Source organism: Ursus maritimus, unplaced genomic scaffold (genome assembly GCF_017311325.1).
Source record: "Ursus maritimus isolate PB19 unplaced genomic scaffold, ASM1731132v1 scaffold_33, whole genome shotgun sequence".
NCBI classification, from domain to species: Eukaryota; Metazoa; Chordata; class Mammalia; order Carnivora; family Ursidae; genus Ursus; species Ursus maritimus.
In genome coordinates, this window is record NW_024425897.1 from 5,420,457 (window position 1) to 5,445,598 (window position 25,142).

At 38.7% G+C, this 25,142-nt stretch overlaps 1 protein-coding gene across 2 annotated transcripts in view; it reads left to right on the forward strand.

Moving 5' to 3' along the window:
• SPIRE1 (spire type actin nucleation factor 1) overlaps window positions 1-25,142 on the forward strand; it is a 206,452-nt gene that overhangs the window by 167,249 nt on the left and 14,061 nt on the right. Inside the window, exons 9-12 of one of the 2 annotated variants that reach the window (XM_040619622.1) lie at window positions 8,525-8,697; window positions 11,435-11,525; window positions 21,402-21,544; window positions 23,856-24,029. In XM_040619622.1, coding sequence (XP_040475556.1) covers window positions 8,525-8,697; window positions 11,435-11,525; window positions 21,402-21,544; window positions 23,856-24,029 — 581 coding nt within the window. The remainder of the gene's footprint in view (window positions 1-8,524; window positions 8,698-11,434; window positions 11,526-21,401; window positions 21,545-23,855; window positions 24,030-25,142) is intronic. The other variant, XM_040619623.1, reaches the window with a different exon arrangement.

The window sequence follows — 25,142 nt, forward strand, 5'->3', positions numbered from 1 at the left end:
TGGTTTTAAGCATATGTAATAAAAATTTTAAGACATAAATAAGTTTATTCTTAAGAAATCATATTTATTGAGCTTCTACTGTGTGTGAAGCACTGTTTGCTATGTGCAAGCACCTTTTTTTGGTAGGGTCATTTAATCTTCTTCAACAATCTCATGAGATAAGTACCATTCTTCCCATTTTACAGCGTAAGTAACTGAAGCACGGAGAGGCAAAGTAACTTTCCCAGAATCACACTGCTAGTAAGTGGCAGAGCTGAGATTCAGACTCAGACATTCTGGCTCCTGGGGCCTCTCTTCAACTGCTAGTTTACACTGCCTACGATAGACAGTATAGTGACACATTGTGATGCTAGTTCCTGAAGAATTTTTATGAAGTGTTTCACCTTGGGCAGAGATTTTGGTCAGATTTTCATCCTGAAATAATTATTTAAGAACACATTTATTTTTAAACTTAAAAAGATGTGTACCCTAAAATCATGTTATATTTAAGCCAGAATTCTATACTATGTTTCTTTAAAGTGTTTTGTATATTTATCATGCTTTCATTCTTAACATGTTCTTTAAAAAGTTATTTTTTTTCTTTTGTTGTTACTCCATTTCAAGTCTTAGTGATATAATTGAAACTAAAACTCATGGTTTTGTTGTATTTCAGATTTTTATTCACTGCCTTCTGCCTTTAAGTCTGATATGTGCCATTCTAGGTCTTGAATCTTCCTCCCTTTTTCGTCATCCCTGTATATTCCTAAAGCTGAATTATTTTCTTTTTATTGTTTGTTTTCTTTTTTCAGCAATGCGGCCACTTAGCATGTCTTACAGTTTTGACTTGTCAGGTAAAAAAAAAAAAAAAAAAAAAAAAAAAAAAAAAAAAAAAAAAAGCACTTCACACCTGACGTGGGTTTTGTGATTTCTGTGAAAACATTTCATTCATCTGCTTGTCCAAACATGTATAAGAAGAAAATTGAAAGGCTTCTTCTAAGCTGTGGTCAGTAAGATAAAACATTCTGCTTATTTGAAAACATATCCTTAAAAAAAATTAAAACTACAGTAATAAATCTGTTGCCTGTGAGGGATTATAGAAGAATCATTATGGCATCCCTGTGGTTATAGAATTTGACTGCCCATCCTTATGGTCACTGTCTCTCACCCACACTCTTCTTCTTTTTTTTTTTTTTAAGAACTTATTTATTTATTTGAGAGAGAGACAGAGAAATCACGGGCAGGGGGAAGGGCAGAGGGAGAAGCAAGCTTCCCACTGAGCAGGGAGGCCAGTGCAGGACTCGATCCCAGGACCCTGGGTTCATAACCTGAGCTGAAGGCACATGCTTAATCTACTGAGCCATCCAGGCACCCCTCAGCCACACTCTTCTAAAGCAGCAATGTCGAAATCTAAAACAGAACTTTGCCTTAAGAGAATAGAAAAAAATTTCAAGAAACAAAGCTTTGACACTTCGTATTCTCTAAAGCATTCAGTTATTTAAGTAATTAGACTCAAAGCTGTCATCTCCTTCAGAGGGCCACCACTCCTCAGTTGTCAGGCAGGAGCTGTCTTTGGTGTCCCAGAGCTCCCTCTAGGTAGAGCCTGTCACCAATGATTCTGAGTGCTGTTTGAGATTATAAAAACACAGATATGTTCTAATGGCTTTGGTTGTAAAATACAGTTGACCCTGAACAACATGGGTTTGAACTGCTCAGGTCCACTTACAGGAATATTTTTTTTGTTTAAGAGTTGACAGCAAAAGCTACACATTTATGTACAACTGTCCACCCCAGTCTTCTTTGGACCAAATGGAAGGCAACTAACCTCCTGCCCTCCGAGGACCCATGTAGGCCCAGGGAGGCCTGCTGAGGTTGGGACCCAAGACTGAACAGGGCTGCAGGTTGCCCCCTGTTGCTGACAGGACGGTCAGGGTCTATACCCAGGGCTGGTGGACAGGATGCTGAGCTAAAGCAGGTAATGTGCCCAGAGAGCAGGGTGGTGCTGCAAAGGGAGCCCACACACCCACCCCCCCCTGCTCCCTAGTCCTCCCTGCACAGGGCTCAGGGGCTGTGCAGGCTGCTGCAGGCCTGGGGCCACCCCGTACCAAGCATGGACTCCTCCCCTCCCACTCATGTGTGGCCGCACTTGCAGGCAGACAGGGCAGCTCTACTGTATCCCCAGGCCATTGTGGCTACAGGCAGCTGCCTCTGCTAAGGCCCTCAGGCTGCAAAATATCACCATCATGGTACCAGGCCCACTGCTGCCTCCAGCCTGGCCTGACCTGCCTGTGTACATATTATTTTCAGTAAATGTGCATATAGGACTATGAATGTATTTTCTCTTCCTTATGATTTTCTTAATATTTTCTTTTCTCTAAAAATTTTTTCTTCTCTCTAGCTTTATTGTAAGAATACAGTATATATATATATATGTATGTATATACACACACACATATATGTGATACATATAACATACAAAATATGTGTCAATTGACTGTTTATATTATCAGTAAAGTTTCCAGTCAACAGTAGGCTTAATTAGTAGTTAAGTTTTTGAGAGTCAAAAGTTATTTGCAGATTTTTGACTGGGGTGGAAGTCTGTACCCCTAACCCCTGCCTGGCTTTGTTCAAGGATCAACTGTATAATTAATGTGCTCTGTGTTTGTAGTACAAGTTTAGATCCCTGCTGTTAAATAGACAGGGATTAATAGTGAAACAGATAACCATTAATGACTAAATTTGATCTCTAATATCAGCCCCTTTTTAAATTGAGTTTTTATACATGAATTTTCAAAGCCAACTTAATCCAAATAAAATATTTTGCAAGTTAGAATTTTTCATTTTGGAAGCTGTTTTTTTGTTTGCTTTTTAAAGATTTTATTTATTTATTTGAGAGAGCATGCGCGCAAGCATGAGCAGACGGAGTGGCAGAGGGAGAGGGAGAAGCAGGCTCCCGGCTCACGGGAGCCCTATGTGGGGCTCTATATGGGGCTCCATCCCAGGACCCTGGGATCATGACCTGAGCCTAAGGCACTTGCTTACTGACTGAGCCACCCAGGCTCCCCTGGAAGCTGTCGTTTTGAATGTAAAATGAGATAAGATGTTGGCACTAATATTTTCTTCCAGAGTTTTCTTTCATATGCTCTGTAATTGTTGGCATAGCTTATATACAAATTCATATTTAAAGAGCCAAAGAGTTCTTGTATCCTATTCTGTTTATGAATATTTACTGAGCACCCTCCAATTGCTAAATTAGTTCCCAACTGTTTTTAAATTTCTGTTTATATTTGTAGGTCTCAGGCATCACTGTCATTTGTGCTTTTAAAAAACTCGGATAAATATTTTACAATCTTCACTTACTACTTTTGACTGACCACCGAAGAGCTTTTTCTATTTTCTTTATTCATTTGAAAATTTTTATTTTATCAACCATTTGGAGAGTAAATGTTGTTAAAAAAAGAAAAAGAAAAACCTTATAAAAATGGTCTGGAAAATAAACTCAGAAATGTTTTGGTACATACTTGTTACTGATAATCTCCAAAAGTTTGCAGTATATATTCTAGAGACTGTGTTTCTTTTTCTGGAGATGTTTTCATCAGTTGGACTACAAGGGAGTGGCTGGCTATCTAAACACATTGACTGTTGGCTGACATAAATTAAGCACGGGTAGCTGATCTGGACAGTTTGCATGCCCACACACACGTTATATATAAGTGTATTTCGTGTTCTTATAGGTTATATGGTGGCTTCTGATTTGGGAAGGAAGCTCATAACCTCCATGATATAAAAAAATAGCAAAAAAAATGTATTTGCTTTCAGCTGCTTATCATTTGCTATTTTAAGTGCACTTCATGATTTCCACATGCTTCATTCTCGATTTCTTGTGCTAGCTACTTTTATGTTTTCATTGTTGCATTTTGACCAATCAATTAAAATGTCCCAAATAATAAATGGAAAAAATTGATCCATTCTTGTAACCTAATTGCAAAGATTGGAATACAGTTCTTCTCTAAGTTGGGAAATGAACACACTAAGGAGTAAATACTTAAATATGTAGTATAGATAATGCCTCTGAACTTAAGTATAGAATAAGACATAATGGAGTATATTCTGCTACTTAGGTATGTCTTAGAAATATTAATGCTTAGTGGAAAATCGTAATCCATTCAACATTAATTAAGGTAAGTATAATTTATTTTTACAATGCAAATAATAAATGTGTAATCTGTATCAGAGTCATATTTCCTCCAACCAAATAAGGCAGCAGTTGGGTGAATCTAACATATATAAAGTTACTACATAAAGTATTTAATATCATGGTTATGCATTTTAGAGTCTGACTCTGAGGTATGTGACTTCTAAAGCCATATCTAGCGTCTTAAATGTTTTTGCTTATTTATAAATATCACCATTTTTTTCTCAAGAAGTTCTATCTTATATAGAAGTAAAACTCCTTGGTTTTCTCACTTGATACTTTGAAGTAATAATAAGGATTTCTTCACTGGAGCAGAAAGTTATTAGTAATCAAACTACTTAAAAATTTCTCTAAAAATATGTTCCAGTGGGTCTTTTCAAATATAAAGTATGAGATAAAATCACACATGGTATTTAGTCTTATATGTGGAGATCATCCTGAAGCCTGTTACATAATTTTTTTTATCAATTCCATTTATCTCAAAGCTTTGAATTCAGTACAAGGTTATTATTTCAGTCAATGAGTTCAGTTTCAGTCAATGAGCTCAAATACAGTTATCAACCTCATAGTAGTGTTCAGACAAGTAGAGAGCTCTTAGGTCATTTCTCAAATCTCCTGCATTGACAATGAAATGAACTCATGGCAGCCATGGTCACTCAACAGTATTCCCTAAACTTTAGGTTAGATTTTTGCCAGGCTTTAAGTACCACCAGTATTATTTAAATTATTTTAATATACCATCCATGATTTTTTTTTAAATTTCTTAAGGAAAAACATCTATAAAGCCGTTTATCTGATATATTTTTTTCTGAAGAATTAAAATAAATATATAACCATTAAAACTTCCAGTGTTCCTCCATGCACTACTAGTGGTCTCACCCATAGGGAAACTCTGACTTGGAGGAATGGAAATGTGAGACCCACCTTGGAAAGCTGATGGTTTCTTTTCTCACGGTACCTGCAGTGTGGGCGCCTCGACTGGAATCCGGGCAGCTAAGAGGAGACAAAAGATGTGTGTGTTTTAACTTTGTGCTTTCTCTTGAAAGCCTAACTACTACAACAACATGAGCAATTCTACAGGAAGTGTATAGAATAAGATAAACTATAGAATAAGATCTTTTAAAATATGCTTCAAGACCGTATTTGAACACTACCTTTTTTCTTGAGTTGGAATTAATCAGTTAGCCTAATCATTTCCTCCTTTGCTCTCTGGAAAGCTTCTCAATTATTCTGTTAAGTGTGGCAGCCTATTGCTCTCTACATCCCCTTGGGAAAGATTTATTTAAAGATTTTAACCTTTAGGGGCGCCTGGGTGGCACAGTCGTTAAGCGTCTGCCTTCGGCTCAGGGCGTGATCCCGGCGTTCTGGGATCGAGCCCCACATCAGGCTCCTCCACTGGGAGCCTGCTTCTTCCTCTCCCACTCCCCCTGCTTGTGTTCCCTCTCTCGCTGGCTGTCTCTCTCTGTCAAATAAATAAATAAAATCTTTTAAAAAATAAAACAAATAAAGATTTTCACCTTTAAATTTTTGTAAAAACTTGCTGCTTTTGCCCTTAGTCCCCCTCAACGCGGCCCCTTCCCCAGTTATGTTTTTGTTACAGCTACTTAACATCTGGAAAGGGAATAAGAAAATTAACACATGTCAAGTTTTCTATGAAAAATTTTATGTTAAATAAATGATTGACAGACTGATCTGTCTTCCATGTCTTCCTTTCCTCCCTCCTTTCTTGCTTACTCAGACCCTTTCTTCTCGTTCACAAGGGCATGTGCTCTGACCTTTTTGATCCCTAAAAATAGCAAAAATTGTAAATACTTAACTAGATACGTGTCATTTATAATAATTTTCATGATTCTTTTAATAATGTCAAGGAAGTTTATGCCAGAACATGCTTATTAACTGAATGTTTCCTAGAAATCCACCTCTTGCACTTCAAGTGTATAAAAATTGTATGTTGGGAGGGAAACTGCTATATTTTACAGTAATGCAGTGACAGTGCTTTCCCTCCTAAAGGAGCTTTAATCATGTCTTATTCCACTTTCATGCTTTCACCCTTTACCTTCAACCACAGGAGTTTCACAGACTATTCCATGTGCAAAGATCAGTTTCGTGTTGTTGGTCTGTAAATTAAATTATGCGGTGACTGCTTTTTTTTTTTCACTTTTTTTTCGCTTGTAAATGCTCTAATTTAGTAGTTATTAAACTTTGTGTTTAACACATCATTCGAAATACTGAAGAAAATTAGTTCCACTTGCATTAGAAGAGTAAGTACAGGTTACGGGGCAAAAAGGTGGCCTTTAGAATCATATACTAACAAGGAATCAAGTATCAGCTGGGCCACACACTGGCTGTGTAACTGGCTACGTCACCCTGAGCCTTAATTTACTTACAAATAGAGATAAAAATCAGTGTTAATAATTGCCAAGATTTATTGTGTGTTGCCTTTATTACACACAGTATTGAGTAAGTATATTGTATGCAGTTGTTAACTTAATCTTCAAAAAGAGCCCATGTCTGTTGTTAGGCCCATTTTACAGATGATGAAACAAGAGGTTAGGTAACTTGCTTAACCTTTAAATTTAACCTAGCTGTCAGACAACTAGCAGCAGAGCTAGACTTTGAACCCAAAACTTTGCATCTTACTATAACGTATACTCTGTACTCTATACTCAGTACTTTATATTCTGTGCTGTGTGCTCTATACTAGATAACCTGTCCTCTATACTATGTACTCAGTACTCTTATTCTGTGTTCTGTAGTCTATGCTTTGTACTCTCTAGTCTATACTCCGTACTATGTATTCTGTACTCTACTCCATGCTCTACTGTATACTGCGTACTATATTCTCTGTACCCTGTACTGTATACAGTCTGTGCACTGCTCTCTGTACTCTGTGCCCTGTACTCTGCATACTATATACTCCGGGCTCTGTACATTCTATATACTACATGCTGCATATACCCTGTATTCCATACTATATACTCTATATGTTCTGTGATCTGTACTCTGTACTCTGTGCTCTGGTCTGTACTCTGTATTCTATACAATATACACTCTGTGCTCTCTGTACTACTAACATTCTGTACTCTCCTCTGTACTACTCACCCTAGACTATATACCGTGGCCTTTAATGTTTTATTGTCACATGTGGCATCCACACTTGTTACTTCTATAGATGATTTTTGGTTTGGGCATAAAAGCCAAACCATATTTATTTATATTATGTTTCCGATCCAAAGAACATGTATACTTTTGTCCTATACAAGAAACTATAACTTGTACTGATTGCATTTTTCTGCCGTGGTTTGGATAGATTTTTTGCATGGCTTTCATTCTTTTCTAATGGATGCTGTCCTGTGATGCTTCTAAGCCTGTTCATGGGGATATACTGAATGTCATCCTTGCCTATATACTTCCATCCTAAGGTATTTCTAATGTTTATTTTTCCCTGTATACTTCCATACATAGCTATGCACTATGAAAAATGAAATTGAATGAATAATATGCATATTCAAAATAAAGTCACTTTACAAAAATATACTCTATACTCTGTACTGTATACTGTATCCTTTATATTCGGTAGTCTGTACTGTGTATTTCATACACCTTGTGCTCTCTACTCTCTACTCTGGGCTCTGTATTACATACTCTGTGTACTCCATGCTCTGTACCTTCTGTACTACTCGGTGCTCCGTAATCTATACTCTATACTGTATGTTCCATGCTCTGTACTCATACATTATGTACTCTGTGTTCTGTACTCTGTACACTCCATACTCTGCTGCCACATTTCTTTGATCTGTTGTATTGCCTTCCCACTCAGATTTGAGCTCTCAATAATTAATCTAAGTCAGCTTTATCCAAGGGAATGGGTCCCAGATTCTTTGTGTTCACGTTTATGTAAATATAGATTATTCACTATTTTGGTTTTTAAATTAAACCATTTTCAAATCTTAAAGCCATATGCCTGCTATGGCTTTGTGTATGCCACCACTTTGATCCATCTGTCACTAGCTCTTTGGAGACTATAGAGTAAAACTAGCCTCTCTGGGTCTCTGCAAGATTAAGAGGTTAGAGTCAGTTATCTATAGGATTCCTTCCAGCTCTAAATTCTGATGTATAAATGTGAATCTGTTACTATTCATCTAAAGGTTTTCTCTAATCTGACAGTTCTTATCTAACAAAAATGTTTTATATACATAAGTGTTATTATATTTGTATTTGTGTGACATGGAAATGCCACGTTACCTGGCTTGTGGTTTGTGCTACCAAGTGGGTACTTGGGAAAGTGCATTTGGTCTACTGGTTACCTTTCTTAGCATGAGAAAAGGTAAGCTTTTGCCTTTCTTTTGCCAGATGTGACTACCCCTGAACCTCCAAAGAACGTTGTGGAATCCTCAATGGTGAATGGAGGTTTAACATCACAAAAGAAAGAAAATGGGCTGAGTGCCGCACAGCAGGTGCCTGTGCCGCGGAAGAAACTCCTCAAAGCTCCCACTCTGGCTGAGCTGGACAGCTCTGACTCCGAGGTGAGTCCGTGACGGCCTGCTTCACACACCTTGACTCCATGTTCAGAACGTGAGCCCTCTCTGACCTAGTTTACTCACCGTGTTGCCTCAGTTGTTGCTTAATCTCTTCCCATCTTCCAGTCAATAAAGTTGAAATCCATTTGTTTAGCAGGAAATGAAACAGTGGATTCACAGTGGATTCACAAAAACACTGGTTTTTCAGAAAGACCAGTACAGTGCTCATAGTTTATGGAATAAGTTTTGAAATATTTGTGTGGTCTTAGATTATAGTGGTACTAAAATAAGTTTAAAAAAAAGGCAAATGTATTATCTTCAGGGTGTTTCCCTTTGTTTGGGGGAAGGAAAAAGAAAAGTATTTTTCCATGGATTCTTCTCTGTCTCACACACAAACCAACCCAAAGTGAAGCCTGTTCTTTCTGTAATAGTAATACCAATAGACAGATCTGCAAAAGAAAACTCTGCTAGGGTTCTCCGGATTTCATCTTTCCCCTGCTGCCCTTTGGAGGAAGATCTCACGTCCTCCCTGTTTTCCAGCAATAATCAGGATGCTAGTGCTTCCTAAATCTCTCTCAAGCCCTCTGTCTACAGCATCGGTATTATGTATCTCCACTGTGTAAAATGAAATTACCTCCTTGCCTCTCTCTTCCCTTAGGCCCTGCCAGACAGACAATACACACACAGAGCCAGCCTCCCCGCTTCTGTTTGCTGTCGTGGTTGCTGGCTCCATCCGCTCCACATTCATCCAAGTTAGAATTAAGGAATTATTCTTTAATCACCCAGACTGGTTTCTGAGACGATTCTGGCAGCCTTCAGTACCACCCTAGGAGCAAAGCAGCAGTGAAGGAGCCGGAGTTCTGGAAGTGACCTTGTTCCATCCAGGACCTGGTTAAGAGTCACTGGTCAGGATGTAGAACTAGAAAAGGCCTAGTTTCGTGAGTGTCAGAGACACTCAGCTGAATCAGTACAAACAAGCAAGTTTCAGAGAGCAGGCCTGGCAATAGTTTCAGAGGTCAGAGACCATCAGGATCCCCCAGCCAAGTGTTTAGTCGAGGGAATGGACATGACAGGGCAAGCAAGCAGGAGTCTACACCCACATCCTCTCTCTGAGGAGATCTGACCTCCAAGTCCTCTGGCACCTTCTGAGTGTGATTCCTCTGGGCCAGGAACTAAGCCTAACGAAGATTCGTTTTCAAGTAGTGAGAAATTGAGTGCAGCTGCCTGTGGTGGGCCTGTAGGGGCAGAGGATCACCAGCAGCTTCTGGGAGCAAATCCCAAAAGGCCTCACACCGTGCCAGTGTCCTCACCACTTCTCTGTCTCTTACTGACTGACTTGCACTCACCTGGCTGCCCCAGGATGGGCTCTTAGTTGTTCACAGTGGGAGCAAGTCAGAACTGTAAAGAGGAGTGGTGTGGAGCATGTGGGCATGCTCCGAATTCTGTAAAATTGGGCTTTAAAAATATTTCTGGGTAAGGAGGGCTGAGGTATGTGAGGTGGGGGGGAGGGGTTCTGCTGTTTAAATCAAGGTGGCACCTACCTCATAATTATTTGGGACTACTGTGTATGGCTCCTTTTTTCTTTTCCTAAGAGATCATCTTGGCTTTTATTTCCTTTTGACCTTCCATAGGCAGGAGGAGGTCGTTCTAGTTGCTTGCTAGCTTTTCTGAGATTTGTGTGACCTCTACACCGTGTTTGGGGTTAAGGCTTTGGTTCTGTTGCTTGATTTAGTCTTCATGGTATGTACCAAGAGTGGGGGGTCACCATTCAGACCTTCTTTATTCGAACTGTGTGGTTTACACCGCCTTTTTTCATCTCCTGTTCTTTGACCAGATCCTTTGTGTTGTAGCTTATGTGAAACCAGTGCTTTCAGCAGTAGATTTTAGGTGAGGCCATTTATTGTGAATGGCTAAATTAGTTCTTAAAGTCGCTTTAAGTAGGTCAGAGAGATTTATCACTATTTGTCTCACATAGTCATAGGTGAATATTTTAACCTAATTTTCTTTCTTGCACATTTAAAAATATTTAGCAAGTTTCTGTAGATATTATGGAAATACATTGTCTTGTGGTTCATATATACCCTCCATCACATAGTAGATAATAAAGTTTTCATGAATATTGTACTTCATCTTGGTATAATCTGAAACAAATTAAGAAGGTCTCATCTCATTGGCAATCGGAATTTAAATTTTATTTTGCATAATGTAGGCATTTTTCTAGATTCATGTGACATTTTGTGAAATATTTATTTTCATCTATTTATTCAACAAATATTAATATTTATTCATCACTAACGGTGGGTTTGTTACTAACAACAATGAATGAGACACATAGTATCTACTTTCATGCAGTTACCAATCTGTTACTTTTATAAATGTGTTAAATACTTCCCTAATAATGATATTAACCACCATTTACTGTGTGCCTGGTAATGTTAAGCATTTTGAGTGCATTATATCATCTGATCCAATAGTACAGTGTAAAGATGGTATTAAATACCAAATGATGATACTGAGATGAGACACTTGCGGTGTCACATCACCCTAATGAGGGACAGAGCCAGGACACAAACCCAGGCTTGTCTCTTTTTAGATAACTTCTAGCTTGTCTTCTATTTGCCTTGAACCTTTGACATAATTTGGTGCCTCACATTAAAATAAATCTCTAACAGTAAAATGTTATTAGCATGAGAGCACTAGTATCTTAGGAGTCTCTCTATTTCTCTTCCCACACCTTTCTCAGGAGGAAACTCTACACAAGTCAACCAGCAGCAGCAGTGTATCTCCCTCCTTCCTTGAAGATCCCTTAGTAGAGGCTGTGTCCACGAGGAAGAGTGAGTATTTGTGGTACAAAGAGCTAGCCTCTGATTCCTTCAAAAACACACTGGATCTAGAATAGGGAATCCCAGAGTGCTTTGTGATCATTTAGGGTAGAAGGAACTAACCCTGGAATTTTCCCTAGTCAGGAGCAAAAATATTGTTGTATTCCTAAAGTGACATAGTAAGGTAGGGCTGAACTGATAACTGGGCCTCAGGTTCTTAACTTAGATCAGTCACCTTTGGGTTTACAGATAATGGTTGTGGGGAAAAGTCAACTGTCTGTGTGTATTTTTTAGATTAATTTACCTCCTTGTCTGAATTTAAGCTGGGAGCCCTAAATAATCACACTTGTTACCATTCCCACCCACCCACACATATACACATATCCACACCCACATACATGATGGGTAGTAAAAATGCATTTATATCTCTTCATAGGTTCTGAACACAAAATCTAAAGTTAACTAATTTCTAAATGCTTTTTTAAAAAATATGTATTTATTTATTTGAGAGAGAGTGCAAGTGGGGGAAGGGGCGGAGGGAAGGAATCTCAAGCAGACTCCACACCACGCATGGAGCCTGATGCAGGGCTTGATCCCACGACCCTGAGATCACAACCTGAGCTGAAATCAAGAGTTAGATACCCAACCAAATGAACCACCCAGGCACCACATTTCTAAATGTTTTTAATAATCTTTTTTATGTATAAGATCATTATAAAAGATTTAAAAATTACACATTAAGGGAGAGGATTCTGGGAAGGTGGTGGAGTAGGAAGCACCAGGAATCTGTCTCCCACCTCAACAACAGTTGTACTGGCAGAATCTGTCTGATGTAAGTCCTTTGGAACTCTGAGTCTGTTGAAGGCTTTCAACTTCCATGGGAAGATTTAGATGAAAAATTGTGGTTAATTTCAGTCACTTTCAGCTCTTAGCACAATAGCCGCTACTCGTGCCCCACCCCCAGCCACATGGCAGGCAGCAGTGTACTGTTCCTGAAGCAGCTTGCACATAGCTTACAGGAGCTAGGGTGGGCAAAAAGGACCCAGTCCTCCAAATATTGGGAATCCGTCTTCTGATTGCTGCATCTGATTCCAAAGGTGTAGACAAAGTGGCAGTGATTATTGTTGCTTTGTTGCAAGTTCCCTGAATGCTAAAGTATTCACTATCTAAAGGGCTAGTCTCCTTACCCACCTCCTTCTTAGCTTTTTCCCTTTTGGGAGCCAGACATTAAAGACTAGGATATTCAGAAACTACATATACAGAGAAAATTATAAAGTGACAGTGCATGCCCAGAGAATGGCTCATAAAAGACCTGAGAAGATCTTAAGTTTACATTCTCAGGCTGATCCTCAGCACAGAGGCAGCCTACAACAATCAAGAAAACAATAAACAAAAACCATAACAAAAAACAACAGACCCTGGGAAAGGGGCAGAATCTGATTTCCAGAGTTACTACATTATTAGATTCAAATGTCCAATATTCAACAACAACAACAAAAAAAAAATCACAAGGCATACAAAGAAACAGGACGGTATGGCCCATTCAGAGTAAAGAAATAAATCAACAGAAACTGTCCCAGAAAAAGAGGGGGATATGCCAAACAAAGACTTTTAAAAAACTGCTTTAAAATGCTCAAAGATAAAAGAAGATGTGGAGAAAGTCAAGAATACAGTATGTGAACAAAATGGAAAGATCAGTAAAGAGCTAGAAAACCTAGAATGAAGCAAACAAACAATTCTGGAGCCAAAAATTCCAATAACTTAAATGAAAAATTCACTAGAAGATTCAAAGGCAGATTTGAACAGGCAGAAGAAAGAATCAGCAAACTTGGAGATAGGACAATGGAAAGCATCAAGTCTGAGGAACAGAAAGAAAAAAGACTGAAGAGGGGCGCCTGGGTGGCTCAGTCGTTAAGTCTGCCTTCGACTCGGGTCATGATCCCAGCGTTCTGGGACCGAGCCCCGCATTGGGCTCCCTGCTCAGCAGGAAGCCTGCTTCTTCCTCTCCCACTCCCCCTGCTTGTGTTCCCTCTCTTGCTGCCTCTCTCTGTGTGTCAAATAAATAAATAAAATCTTAAAAAAAAAAAAAAATCTTTAAAAAAAAAAGGAAAAGAGACTGAGACCTGTGGGACACCGTCAAGTGGACCAACATATGCACTGTGGGAGTCCCCAGAGGAGAGGAGAGAGAGAAAGGGGCAGGAAGAATAATTACAGAAATAATGGCTGAGACTCCCCAGATTTGAGGAATGACATGAATATAAACATTCAAGCAGCTCAACTAAAATGAAAGAGACCCACACCAAGACATACTGTAATCAAACTTTCAAATGCCAAAGACAGAACAAGAGAGAAATGAGTCACTACATACAAAAGATCCTCAATAAGATTTTCAGTATATTTCTCATCAGAAACTTTGGTGGCCAGAAGATACTGGACCAGTGCAGCTTTCCACCTCACTATCTGAAAGTTTGCTTTACACCACTTCACTTTTTATGAGAGGTCAACATTAATACCTGTTTTAGCTAACTGAAAGAAATCCAAAGAGGATTTTCACTTTTACAGAATGCTTCAGTTGCTATTTCAGCTTACAAAAGGTTTCACAGGAATGCTCTACTTTCAGATAGTGGGGAAAATCTGTATATTCAAAGTGCTTTAAAAAAGTCAACCAGCAGTCTTATATCCAGCAAAACCGTTGTTCAAAGTGAGGGAGAAATTAAGACGTTCCCAGATAAACAAAAGCTGAGGGAGTTCATAACCACTAGACCTTCCCAGTAAAAAATGCTCAGAAGTCCTATAGGGGGAAGTGAAAGGACACTAGACAATAATTCAAAGCCATAGGAGAAATAAAGATCTCAGTAATATACATGGGCAATTATAAAAGCTACTAGTATTGTAAAAATGGTTTATAACTGCACTTTTTGTTTGCTATGTAATTTGAGAGACGAATGCACTTAAAAGAATTATTAGTGTATATTTTGGGGAAGACAATGTATAAAAATGTAATTTTGTGGGGCCTCTGGGTGGCTCAGTCATTAAGCGTCTGCCTTCGGCTCAGGGCGTGATCCCAGGGTCCTGGGATCGAGCCCCGTATCGGGCTCCCTGCTCTGCTGGGAGCCTGCTTCTTCCTCTCCCACGCCCCCTGCTTGTGTTCCCTCTCTCACTGGCTGTCTCTCTCTGTCAAATAAATAAAATCTTTTTTAAAAAAATGTAATTTTGTGACACCAGCAGCCAAAAGGGACCGGAGACAAAGCTGGGGAAGAGCAGAGTTTTGTATGTTATTGAAATTAAGCTGCTATAAATCCAAATCAGAGTGTTACAGTTTTAGGATGTTAAATGTAGTCTCCATGGTAACCACCAAGAAAATAGCTACAGAATATACACAAAAGGAAAATGGGAAAGGACTTTAAACATTTTATTATTTAAAAAATCAGTTTAACATGAAAGACAAGAATGAAGGAAAAGAGGGATGAAAGCTCTAAGGCATCTAGAAAACAAATAGCACGATGACAAAAGTCCCTCCTGATCAGTAATTACTTTAAATGTAAATGAATTAAACTCTAATCAAAAGCTAGAGGTTGGCAGAATGGATAAAAACCCATGATCCAACTATATGCTGGCTAGAAGAGACTCCCTTGAGATTCAAAAACACAAACAGATTGAAAGTGGAAGGATGGAAAAGATATTCCATGCAAATAGTAACCAAAAGAAACGTGGGGAAACTATACTGACATCAGACAAAATAGACTTTAAATCAAAAAAAAGTTACAAGAGGGGCGCCTGGGTGGCACAGCGGTTAAGCGTCTGTCTTCGGCTCGGGGCGTGATCCCGGCGTTATGGGATCGAGCCCCACATCAGGCTTCTCTGCTAGGAGCCTGCTTCTTCCTCTCCCACTCCCCCTGCTTGTGTTCCCTCTCTCGCTGGCTGTCTCTATCTCTGTCAAATAAATAAATAAAATCTTTAAAAAAAAGAAAGTTACAAGAGACAGAGAAGGACACTATATTAATAAAGGTTCCATGCAGTAAGAAGATAGAACAATTAACATTTATGCACCTAATGACAGACCGTCAAAATATATAAAGCAAAAACTGACAGAAATGAAGGAGAAATAGACAGTTCTACAATAATAGTTGGAGACTTCAGTACCCTCTCACAATGATGGATAGAACGACCAGACAGAGCATAAGGAAATAGAGGACCAGGACAACACGATAAACCAGACTAGATCTGACAGACATATACAGAACACTCCCCCCAACAACAGAATATACATTCTTCTTCAGGGCCCATGGGACATTTTCAAGGATAGACCATATGTTAAACTGTAAGTTAAGTCTCAATAGATTTTAAGGGGTAGGTATCATACAAAGTGTCTTCTCTGGCCACAACGGGACGAAGTTAGAAATCACTAGCAAAAGGAAAACTGAAAAATTCACAGAATTGTGGAAATTAAACAACACACTTTTTAAAAATCAATGCATCAAAGAAGAAATCACCAGAGAGATTAGAAAATATTTAGAAATGAGTGAAAATGAAAACACAACATACCAAAACTATGGGACACAGTGGAAACAGTGCTAAGATGAAATTTATTGCTATAAACACGTTAAAAACAAGAAATTTCAGTGATTAGTGGCACAATAAATGTTCTGGTTTTAAGAAAGGAAGGAATGAATGCACAAACCAACCAACAGCCTAACTTTACAACTGAAGGAACTAGAAAAAGGAGAAACTAAACACAAAGCTAGCAGAAGAAAGGAAACAATCAAGATTAAAGCAGAGATAAAATATAGAGAATAGGGAAACAATGGAGAAAAATCAATGAAACCAAAAATTGGTTCTTCAAAAATATCAACATAATTGACAGACCCTTAGCTAGCTAGACTAAGAAAAAAAGAAGACTCAAATCGCTAAAATCAGAAATGAAGGGGGGATCATGACTGCTGATTCTACAGAAATAAAAAGAGCTAGAGAGTATCATGAACAATTACCATCAAATTGCATAGCCTTGATAAAATGAACAAATTCCTAGAAATGCCAAGCCTAGCAAGACTGAATCAGAAAGAAAGAGAAAATCTGACTAGACCAGCAACCATAGTCAGGATACTGAATTAGTAAGCATAAGCTCTCCCTACAAAGAAAAGGCCTGACTCTGATGCCTCACTGGTGAATTCTTCCAAACTTTTTAAAAACTACTGCCAATCCTTCTCAACCATTTCCCAAAAAAAATGAAGAGGAGGGAATACTTCCTAAGCCATTTTATGAGACCAGCATTACCCTGATACTAAAGCCAGACAAAGACACTACAAGGACAGAAAACTACAAACCAGTGCCCTTTACAAATACTGATTTTTTTTTTTTAAGATCTTTAACAAAATACTAGCAAACAGAATTCGGCAGTATATTAAAAGGATTATATACCTGACCAAGTGGGATTTATTCCTGACTGGAAGGATGATCCAACATATAAAAATTGATTAGTATAATGTGCCACATTCAGAGAGTGAAGAAAAACCACCACAGGATTATTTCAATTGATGCTGTAAAGCATTTGACAAAATTGAACACCCGTTCATGATAAAAACTTTATAGGGGCGCCTGGGTGGCGCAGTCGTTAGGCGTCTGCCTTCGGCTCAGGGCGCGGTCCCGGCGTTCTGGGATCGAGCCCCACATCGGGCTCCTCCGCTGGGAGCCTGCTTCTTCCTCTCCCACTCCCCCTGCTTGTGTTCCCTCTCTCACTGGCTGTCTCTCTCTCTGTCAAATAAATAAATAAAATCTTAAAAAAAAATAAAATAAAATACATACATACATACATACATAAAACTTTATAAACTAGGAGGAACTTCGCAATAGACGGAACTACCTCAACATAATAAAAGCCATATATGAAAAACCCACCTCAAACATCATACTCAGTGGTAAAAGACTGAAAGGATTTCCTCTAAGAAACGTTAACAAGGCAAGGATGCCTGCTTTCATCGCTTCTGTTTAACATAGTACTGGAAATGCTAGGGAGAGCAATTTGGCAAGAAAAAGAGATAAAGGGTAGCCAGACTGGAAAAAAAAGAGGTAAAATTATCTCTTTATAGATGATATGATCTTATATGTAAGGAAACCCTAAAAGATTCCACACACAAAAAAAACTGTTAGAATAAATGAATTCAGTAAAGTAGCAAAATATAAAATCACACAAAGATAAGTTGTATTTCTATACACAAACAATAAATAATTTGAAAAGGAAATTAGAAAAGCAATTCCATTTATGATAGTATCAAAAAGAATAAAATACTTAGGAATTAACCAGGGAAGTGAAAGACTTGCTCACTAAAAACTGCAAAACATTTCTGAAAGAAATCAAAGAAGACTTAAATAAAGGGAAATAGATCCTGTGTTCATGGATTGGAGGACTTAATATTGTTAAAATGTTTACACTGCCCAAAGTGATCCACAGATTCAGTGCAATCCCTATCAAAATGCCAATGACATTTTTGCAGAAATAGAAGACAATCCATTCTTTTTTTTTTTTTTTTAAGATTTTATTTATTTATTTGAGAGAGCACGAGCAGTGGGGAGGGGCAGAAGGAAAGGGAGAAGCAGACTCCCGGATGAGCAGGGCTCCATCCCAGGGCTCCAGGATCATGACCTGTGCCAAAGGCAGATGCTTAACCAACTGAGCCACCCAGGTGCCCCAGAAGACAGCCCATTCTAAAATCTTATGTAATCTCAGGGATCCCAAATAGCCAAAAGAGTCTTGAAAAAGAATAGAACTAGAGAATTTGTGCTTCCTGATTTCAAAACGTATTACAAACTACAGTAATCAAAACACTCTTTAGCATAAAGACAGACATATAGATAATGGAATAGAATAGAGAGCTCAGAATAAACCCTCACCTATATGGTCAAAAGATTTTTGACAAGTGTACTAAGACCATTCAATGGGTACATAGTCTTTAAACAAATGGTGCTGGGGAAACTGGATATCCACATGTGGAAGAATGAAGTTAGGGGCACCTGGGTGGCTCAGTCGGTTAAGCATCTGCATTCTGTTTGGGTCATGATCTCCGGGTCCTGGGAGGGAGCCCCCAGTTGGGCTTTCTGTTCAGCAGGGAGTCTGCTTCTCCCTCTCCCTCTGCTATACTCCTTCTCTCTTTCTCTGTCAAATAAAAAAATAAAACCTTTATAAAAAAATGAAATTAGACCCTTACCTAACACCATATGAAAAAATTAACTCAAAATGGATTAAGGACCTAAATGTAAGACCTAAAATAATAAAACTCTTAGAAGAAAAGATAGGGCAAAAGCTTCATGACATTAGATTTGGCATTGTTTCTTGGATATGACACCAAAGGCACAGATTTTTTAAAATGGACAAATCAGAATTTATGAAAATAGAAAACTTCTGTGTTATTAAAAGATATTAAGAGAATGAAAAGGCAACCCACAGAAGAGAAGATATTTTCAAGTCATATATCTAATAAAGGATTAATATTCAGAGAATATATAGAGAAAGTTCTGAAACTCAACAACAGAAAAGACAACCTAATTAAAAAATGAGCAAAGGACTCAAATGGTCATTTCTCCAAAGAAGACATACGAATGACCAATAATCACATGAAAAGGTTCTCAGTATCACTATAATCATTAGGGAAATGCAAATCAAAACTACAGTGAGATACCACCTCCTACCCATTAAAGTGACCACTATCAAAACAAAAACCAGAAGATGACAAGTGTTGGCAAGAATGTGGAGAAATTGGAACTCTGTGCACTGTTGGAAATGTGAAATGGTACAGGTGCTGTGGAAAACGGTATGGTGACTCCTCAAGAATTTAAAAAAAGAATTAAGTACAATCCAACAATTCTACTTCTGATTATATAAGCAAAAGAATTGAAAGCAGAAAAAAAAAAAGAATTGAAATCAGAGTTTCAAAGAGATATATATCCATGTTCAGAGCAGCAATATTCACAATAGCATGAACAGCTAAGCAAAATATGGACCATCCAATTGAACGTTACTCAGCCTTAAAAACGGGAAATTCTGCAATTAGCTACAACACCAACAAACCTTTAGGACCTTTTGCTAAGGGAAAAAAGCAATTCCAAAAAGGCAAATACTGTATGATTCCATTTATAATGGGGTTCTTAGAGTAGTCCAAATCATACAGAAAGAAAATAGAACGGTAATTGCCAGGGGCTGTTGGTAGGGGAGAATGGGAAGTTATTGTAATGGTTACAGAATTTCAGTCTTACAAGATGAAGAGTTATGGGGATGGAAGATGATAATGGTTGCACAATGATGTAAATATTTAATACCACTGAACTGTACAGTTAAAAATAAAGACAGTAGGGGTGCCTATGTGGCTCATGTGGTTAAGCGTCCGGCTCTTGGTTGAGGCTCAGGTCAAGATCTCATGGGGTTGTGGGGTTGAGCCCTGTGTGGAGCTCCACACACACTGGAGAGGCTACTCGAAGATTCTCTCCCTCTACCCCTACCCCCGCTCATGTGCTTGCTTGATCTCTCAAGTAGATAAATAAATATTAAAAAAAAAAAAAAAAAAAAGGCAGGGGCGCCTGGGTGGCTCAGTCAGTTAAATGTCTGCCTTCAGCTCAGATCATGATCCCGGGGCCCTGCTCAGCGGGGAAACCTGCTTCTCCCTTTCCCTCTCCCCCTGCTCGTGCTCTCTCTGTCAAATAAATAAGTAAAATCTTTTAAAAAAATAAAATACACTAAATATATTTTATGTATGTTTTACTGCAATGAAAAAAAAACTTTCCAGGAGAAAAACACTTATATATTAAGATATTCTTAGAACATTGATTCGATTTCTTATACACGTGGAGTTTTTAGTGATTAAAATTCTTTAATATTTTGATTTACTTAATCAGATTATATCAAGAACAGTAGGGGCTGACCTTGGTTATTACCTATAATTGGTATTTGGCCAGGCCAGTTAAATATTATAGAGATTCAATTAAATCACATAATAGATTTCTGTATCTTTCTTGATCGTGGAAATTGTGTTGTTTTTATTTGGTGATTTCTCTTGGTGGGACTGTGCAAATAGATGGGTCACTTTTAAGTTTGTGTTGACTTTCACTTTCTTCACCCATAACACTGCTGCAGCAGGCTTTCTTTGCAGAGAGAGTAGGAGGAAGTACCAAAAAAACTGAGGTTAGCAACATAATTTATTTCTAATGTTCTTCTTACGTTTTCACAATGTGAATCCAGAACCATTCAAACCCTAAGACATTCTCCTTTTAAGCCCTGTCCCAAAATATTAGTAGGTAGAAGAGAGCAGTGTTAACAATATTAACATCGAAACTGGAATTTACTTTTCAAAATTTAAATAGAGCTTGATTTAAATCAGGACAAAATGTCTTGATAAACATCAAAAAGGAAGAGTTTTTATATTTCATCTTTTAAAAAGGAGAATATAAAAAGACTGTACACTTGAAAATTTTGGCATGACATGGGAGTCTTTTTGGACACACAGAATATGTATTTTTACAAAATTTACATATTTTACATGCCTGAGACTCTAATTGCAAAATTCGGTGGTATATAACATGAGGGCATTTGTATGTACGAAGCTGAGACTATAATTGTGTTTTTATGTATAAATTTGAATGAATATTAAAAATATGAAATATTTTTTCTTTTTTCCTCACGATTTCTCTAGGAAAGTTTATCTTGCAGAGATTTTTCTATAACAATCCTCATAGTATCCCCATAAGGACCTCCAGTCTTAACCCTCTAATGAAATAACCACTTCATCTTTGAAAGCAGTGTTTGTCACAAGTGACAAAGGGTTTTCTGTTAGAAATTCAGAATCTTAAGATTTTTATTTTGTAAGAAAGTTCATTTCAGTTTGGTCCATTTCATTTCTTTAGAGCCTCCAAAATTCTTGCCCATATCATCAACACCCCAGCCAGAGAGACGGCAGCCACCCCAGAGACGACATTCCATTGAAAAGGAAACACCCACAAATGTAAGACAGTTTCTGCCACCATCCAAGCAGAGCTCCCGATCTCTTGTAAGTAACTGGAAGACTTCATAGTCACTTAAGGAGCAGTTAGAGGCCTGTTATCATTAGCTTTCTTGAGATGATGATTAGGAGGGAAAAAAAACTTCCAAACATTAAAATGAACTTTAAACACTTTTATTTGCTTTTAATATCATAAGAAAACCAACTCTAACAGTAACCTAAATGAAATTTGACCATTCTTTGTTCATTTTAAAGTACTTTTTTTTCCAGAAGACTTATCAGTGGTTGAAATATGTATTATTATATAAGGCTTTCTTCTTTTTAAAGGGAATTAGTCTGCTTAAAAATTAGTAAAGCTCATCAAAAAGTTAGTGGAGTCTGCCTACAGTATACTATTTTATTGAGGCAGAAGTATGAGGGGAGAATTTTGATCCCTTAGAAACCATTGTACATTGTTTTCAAGTATGTTTTATGATCTTGGAGCCAAAGCTGCTGTTTGCACTGGATGACAGTTTTGCTGTTTTCCCAAGACTTCAGGTTTGTCTAGTGGCGTTGATTCCCAGGACAGTAGGCCCCTGCCAGGAAGAAGTAACAGACTCTCTAACCAAGGGAGCTCTGCAAAGATGCTTTTGTAGTCCCACTTGACTTCGCAAATATTTGCAGGTGAAATGAAGACTTCAATCAGTAATTCTACCAGCAACCTAATAGCTAATGTTCTCTCAGATACTCATGAATAAAAAGCACTGGAATCTGCTTATCCCATATTTTCGGCCATATTTTTACACAATCTTGAATCATCAAGGGTTCAAATGAAGCAATAACTGGTGTCCCTCCCTCAAAGTAGAGGAAGCTAGTGTGGTTATTGTGAAGATACCAAGTTTGAACAGAGCTTTATATAAAGTGTTGAAATTTAATCAGTCATCTCTGTTCCCCAACAGTTTGATTAAAGAACTAGCGATTGTATGTCAATTCCTGATAGAATTCCTCTAACTCCTAAATAATCACTGAAACGTTGATTAACTATAGCCTCACCAGTGGTTTACCAGTAGAAAAACAGAACTCTTAACCAGACAAGTTCAAACTTCAGAATCCAAAGACTTTTGTTAACGTGAACAACTTTTTGCTTTAGCAAAATATAGTTATTGTCACAGCTTAAAAGTGTGTAAGAGATCACCAGTCCAATAATCAGGAGATTCTTCTCTTCACCCAACTTTTCTCTTAGAAGCCAGTTTATCATTCAGCTGTGTACTGGGCCTTGTGACCACATGACACCATCGTTCATGTTAAATTTAAAAATTATCGATGTAGAGGAACTGTCAGATCAATTAAAAGAAATTTCAGCTACTAAGAGAAGTTTTGAATAGAAGAGAAAAAATACCATAGAAGTAAAAGAAGAAAGACCATCAGCCCACATGGAGGGCCCAGAAGTGTATTCCTGACAAAGGGGAACTCTTAGTGTGTTCTAGGTCAGGCTGTGAGTTATTTTTTGTGGCGAAGAAGAGCAAGATAAAACCAATCCGCAGTCTCAGAGAAGAGTCTCAGTGAAAGTCGGTGGGAAAGCACTTCTCTCCAGCACTGGATGGCATTCAGGTTCCACATGGAACCACAGCTCCCTCGGAGGGCCCAGGGCGCCAGCCGGGACAAAGTAACATCCAAGTCAGAGTAGTGACCCTTCTTGCTAGGAGCTTGTTTTGGGAAATCCATAAAGTCATACTCATCTTGTGGTAGTGCCCTCTAGCTTGGTAAGTATCATTTTTAAAAGTATGACAATTTAAAACTTTAGCTAGATTTAAGAAAACGAGGAATCATTTTGTATTTTTAACCCCTCCACTGAAAATGGCAGGAACGTCTTCATTGGTTTTCGTTTTTATTTTTTATTGTATCTCCCTCACTTTCCTTAGAATGTTTAAAACATAATTTTTTTCATCACTTGGTCAAATGATCGAGGATGATTGCCCATCGAAGTGAAAGCAGCTTGTCTCTCAGTACCTTCCCCAGGGGCTGGGGAGCAGGTGCTGCTTGGTGCACGCTCCCCAGCCCCGCTCTCACAGGCCAGGAGGCAGCTGTTCCCAGGACAGCCAAGTTAGAAACATCTTAAGTGTCTGCTGCGTGAACTCCGAGAGTCTCTAGGAATCATTTCCTGGTGTGATTACTGATTTGTACATACGGGAGCAGACGTTGGTGTGGTCACACACATGTGGAATCTACCCTTAACGTCCTCAGTGGTGTTTTTGTTTTGTTTTGTTTTGTTTTTTTCTTTCATGCTCTGTAACCACTATTGTAGGTCACTCATGTTCAGCATTATTTTCTCCTTTTCTTTTCCCCCTGCCATTTTCTTTTTCCCTTATCTATTGTTCAGGTTCCTAGGATAACCAGTGTTTGGCCAAGGACGCCTTTCCGACCACTTTTTTCTACCATACAAACAGCTTCTCTGCTCAGCTCTCATCCTTTTGAAGCAGCCATGTTTGGGGTAGCAGGGGCTATGTATTATCTATGTGAGAGAGCTTTTACCAGCAGGTGGAAATCCTCAAAGGTTGGCCTCTTTCTGCTGGTTCTGGGAATTATTTTACTCTCTCTATCTCTTTGACAGTGATACCACAACTGCCGCACTCTGAACAATTAACAGCTTAGATGGGCACTTTGCTTCTGATCGTTGATTCCAGCCTTTTGTAGGATGCATAGATGACACCATGATCTCAGTTGAAAGGAAAATGACCTTGAAAGGACAACAAACTCAAAATGCAGCATCAGATTAGAGGGACCTGTGAGCGACCCACTTGTACAGCAGGAGGCATGCCATCTCCTCTCCGTGTGCAGGAGGCACTCCCCGGCAGCCTGCGGGGTGCTCTCCTCCCCGGGCCTTCCCGCCATCGGAACAGTGTTTGCTCCCTCACTCAGCTGACAGAGCAGCCTTCTGCCAGGCCACATAGCCACGGGGACTCCCCCACCCATGGAACCATGTCATTCCCCATTTCCTGCACACCCCACCATGGGCTCCAAGGGGCTGTGCACCCATAGCATGTACCGACCCTGGGCTCAGAATCTCTCTGTTCCCCAGCATCTTTCACAGAGCTGTGTTGTGTGGGTCAGGGTGTTAAGTGGTTTTTATGACAACCCACTTCTCTGTAGAAATTTTAAGTTTTCCTTTTATTAATGGGGTTATTTTAAATATTTTAAATTTATGCATTTCATTATTTTTTAGTTTTTCATGCAGAATATATTTTTTAAAGAAAATATAATACCTGCCAAACCCCAGTGAAATAAGAAGCTCTCGAACTATGCTGAAAGCTTCCCCTGCCCCCAGAGCAGCACGCACTGCCGCCACGCTGCCGGTGTTTACAGCTGCGTGGCCTGTTCCGCCTCATACGGGGTCCTGGCTCTCCTAGGTCCTTTATTTACTAAACCTATCCTTGACAAATGAACCAGCAGCTGGTTTCTTTGTTAATCTTTATTTCCCATCTTGGTTTGGGAAAGAGACACTGAATGTAAATGAAATACATCAAATTCCTTTCTCGTCTTACTGTCATGAAACAGAGGATAGATCTCTGTTCTTTTTCCCATTTTAGATCTGGCCCTTTGGGCAGTACATGGTCAGGTGCAGGGATGACATTTTAACTCCTGTCACTTTTACTACTATTACCGAAGA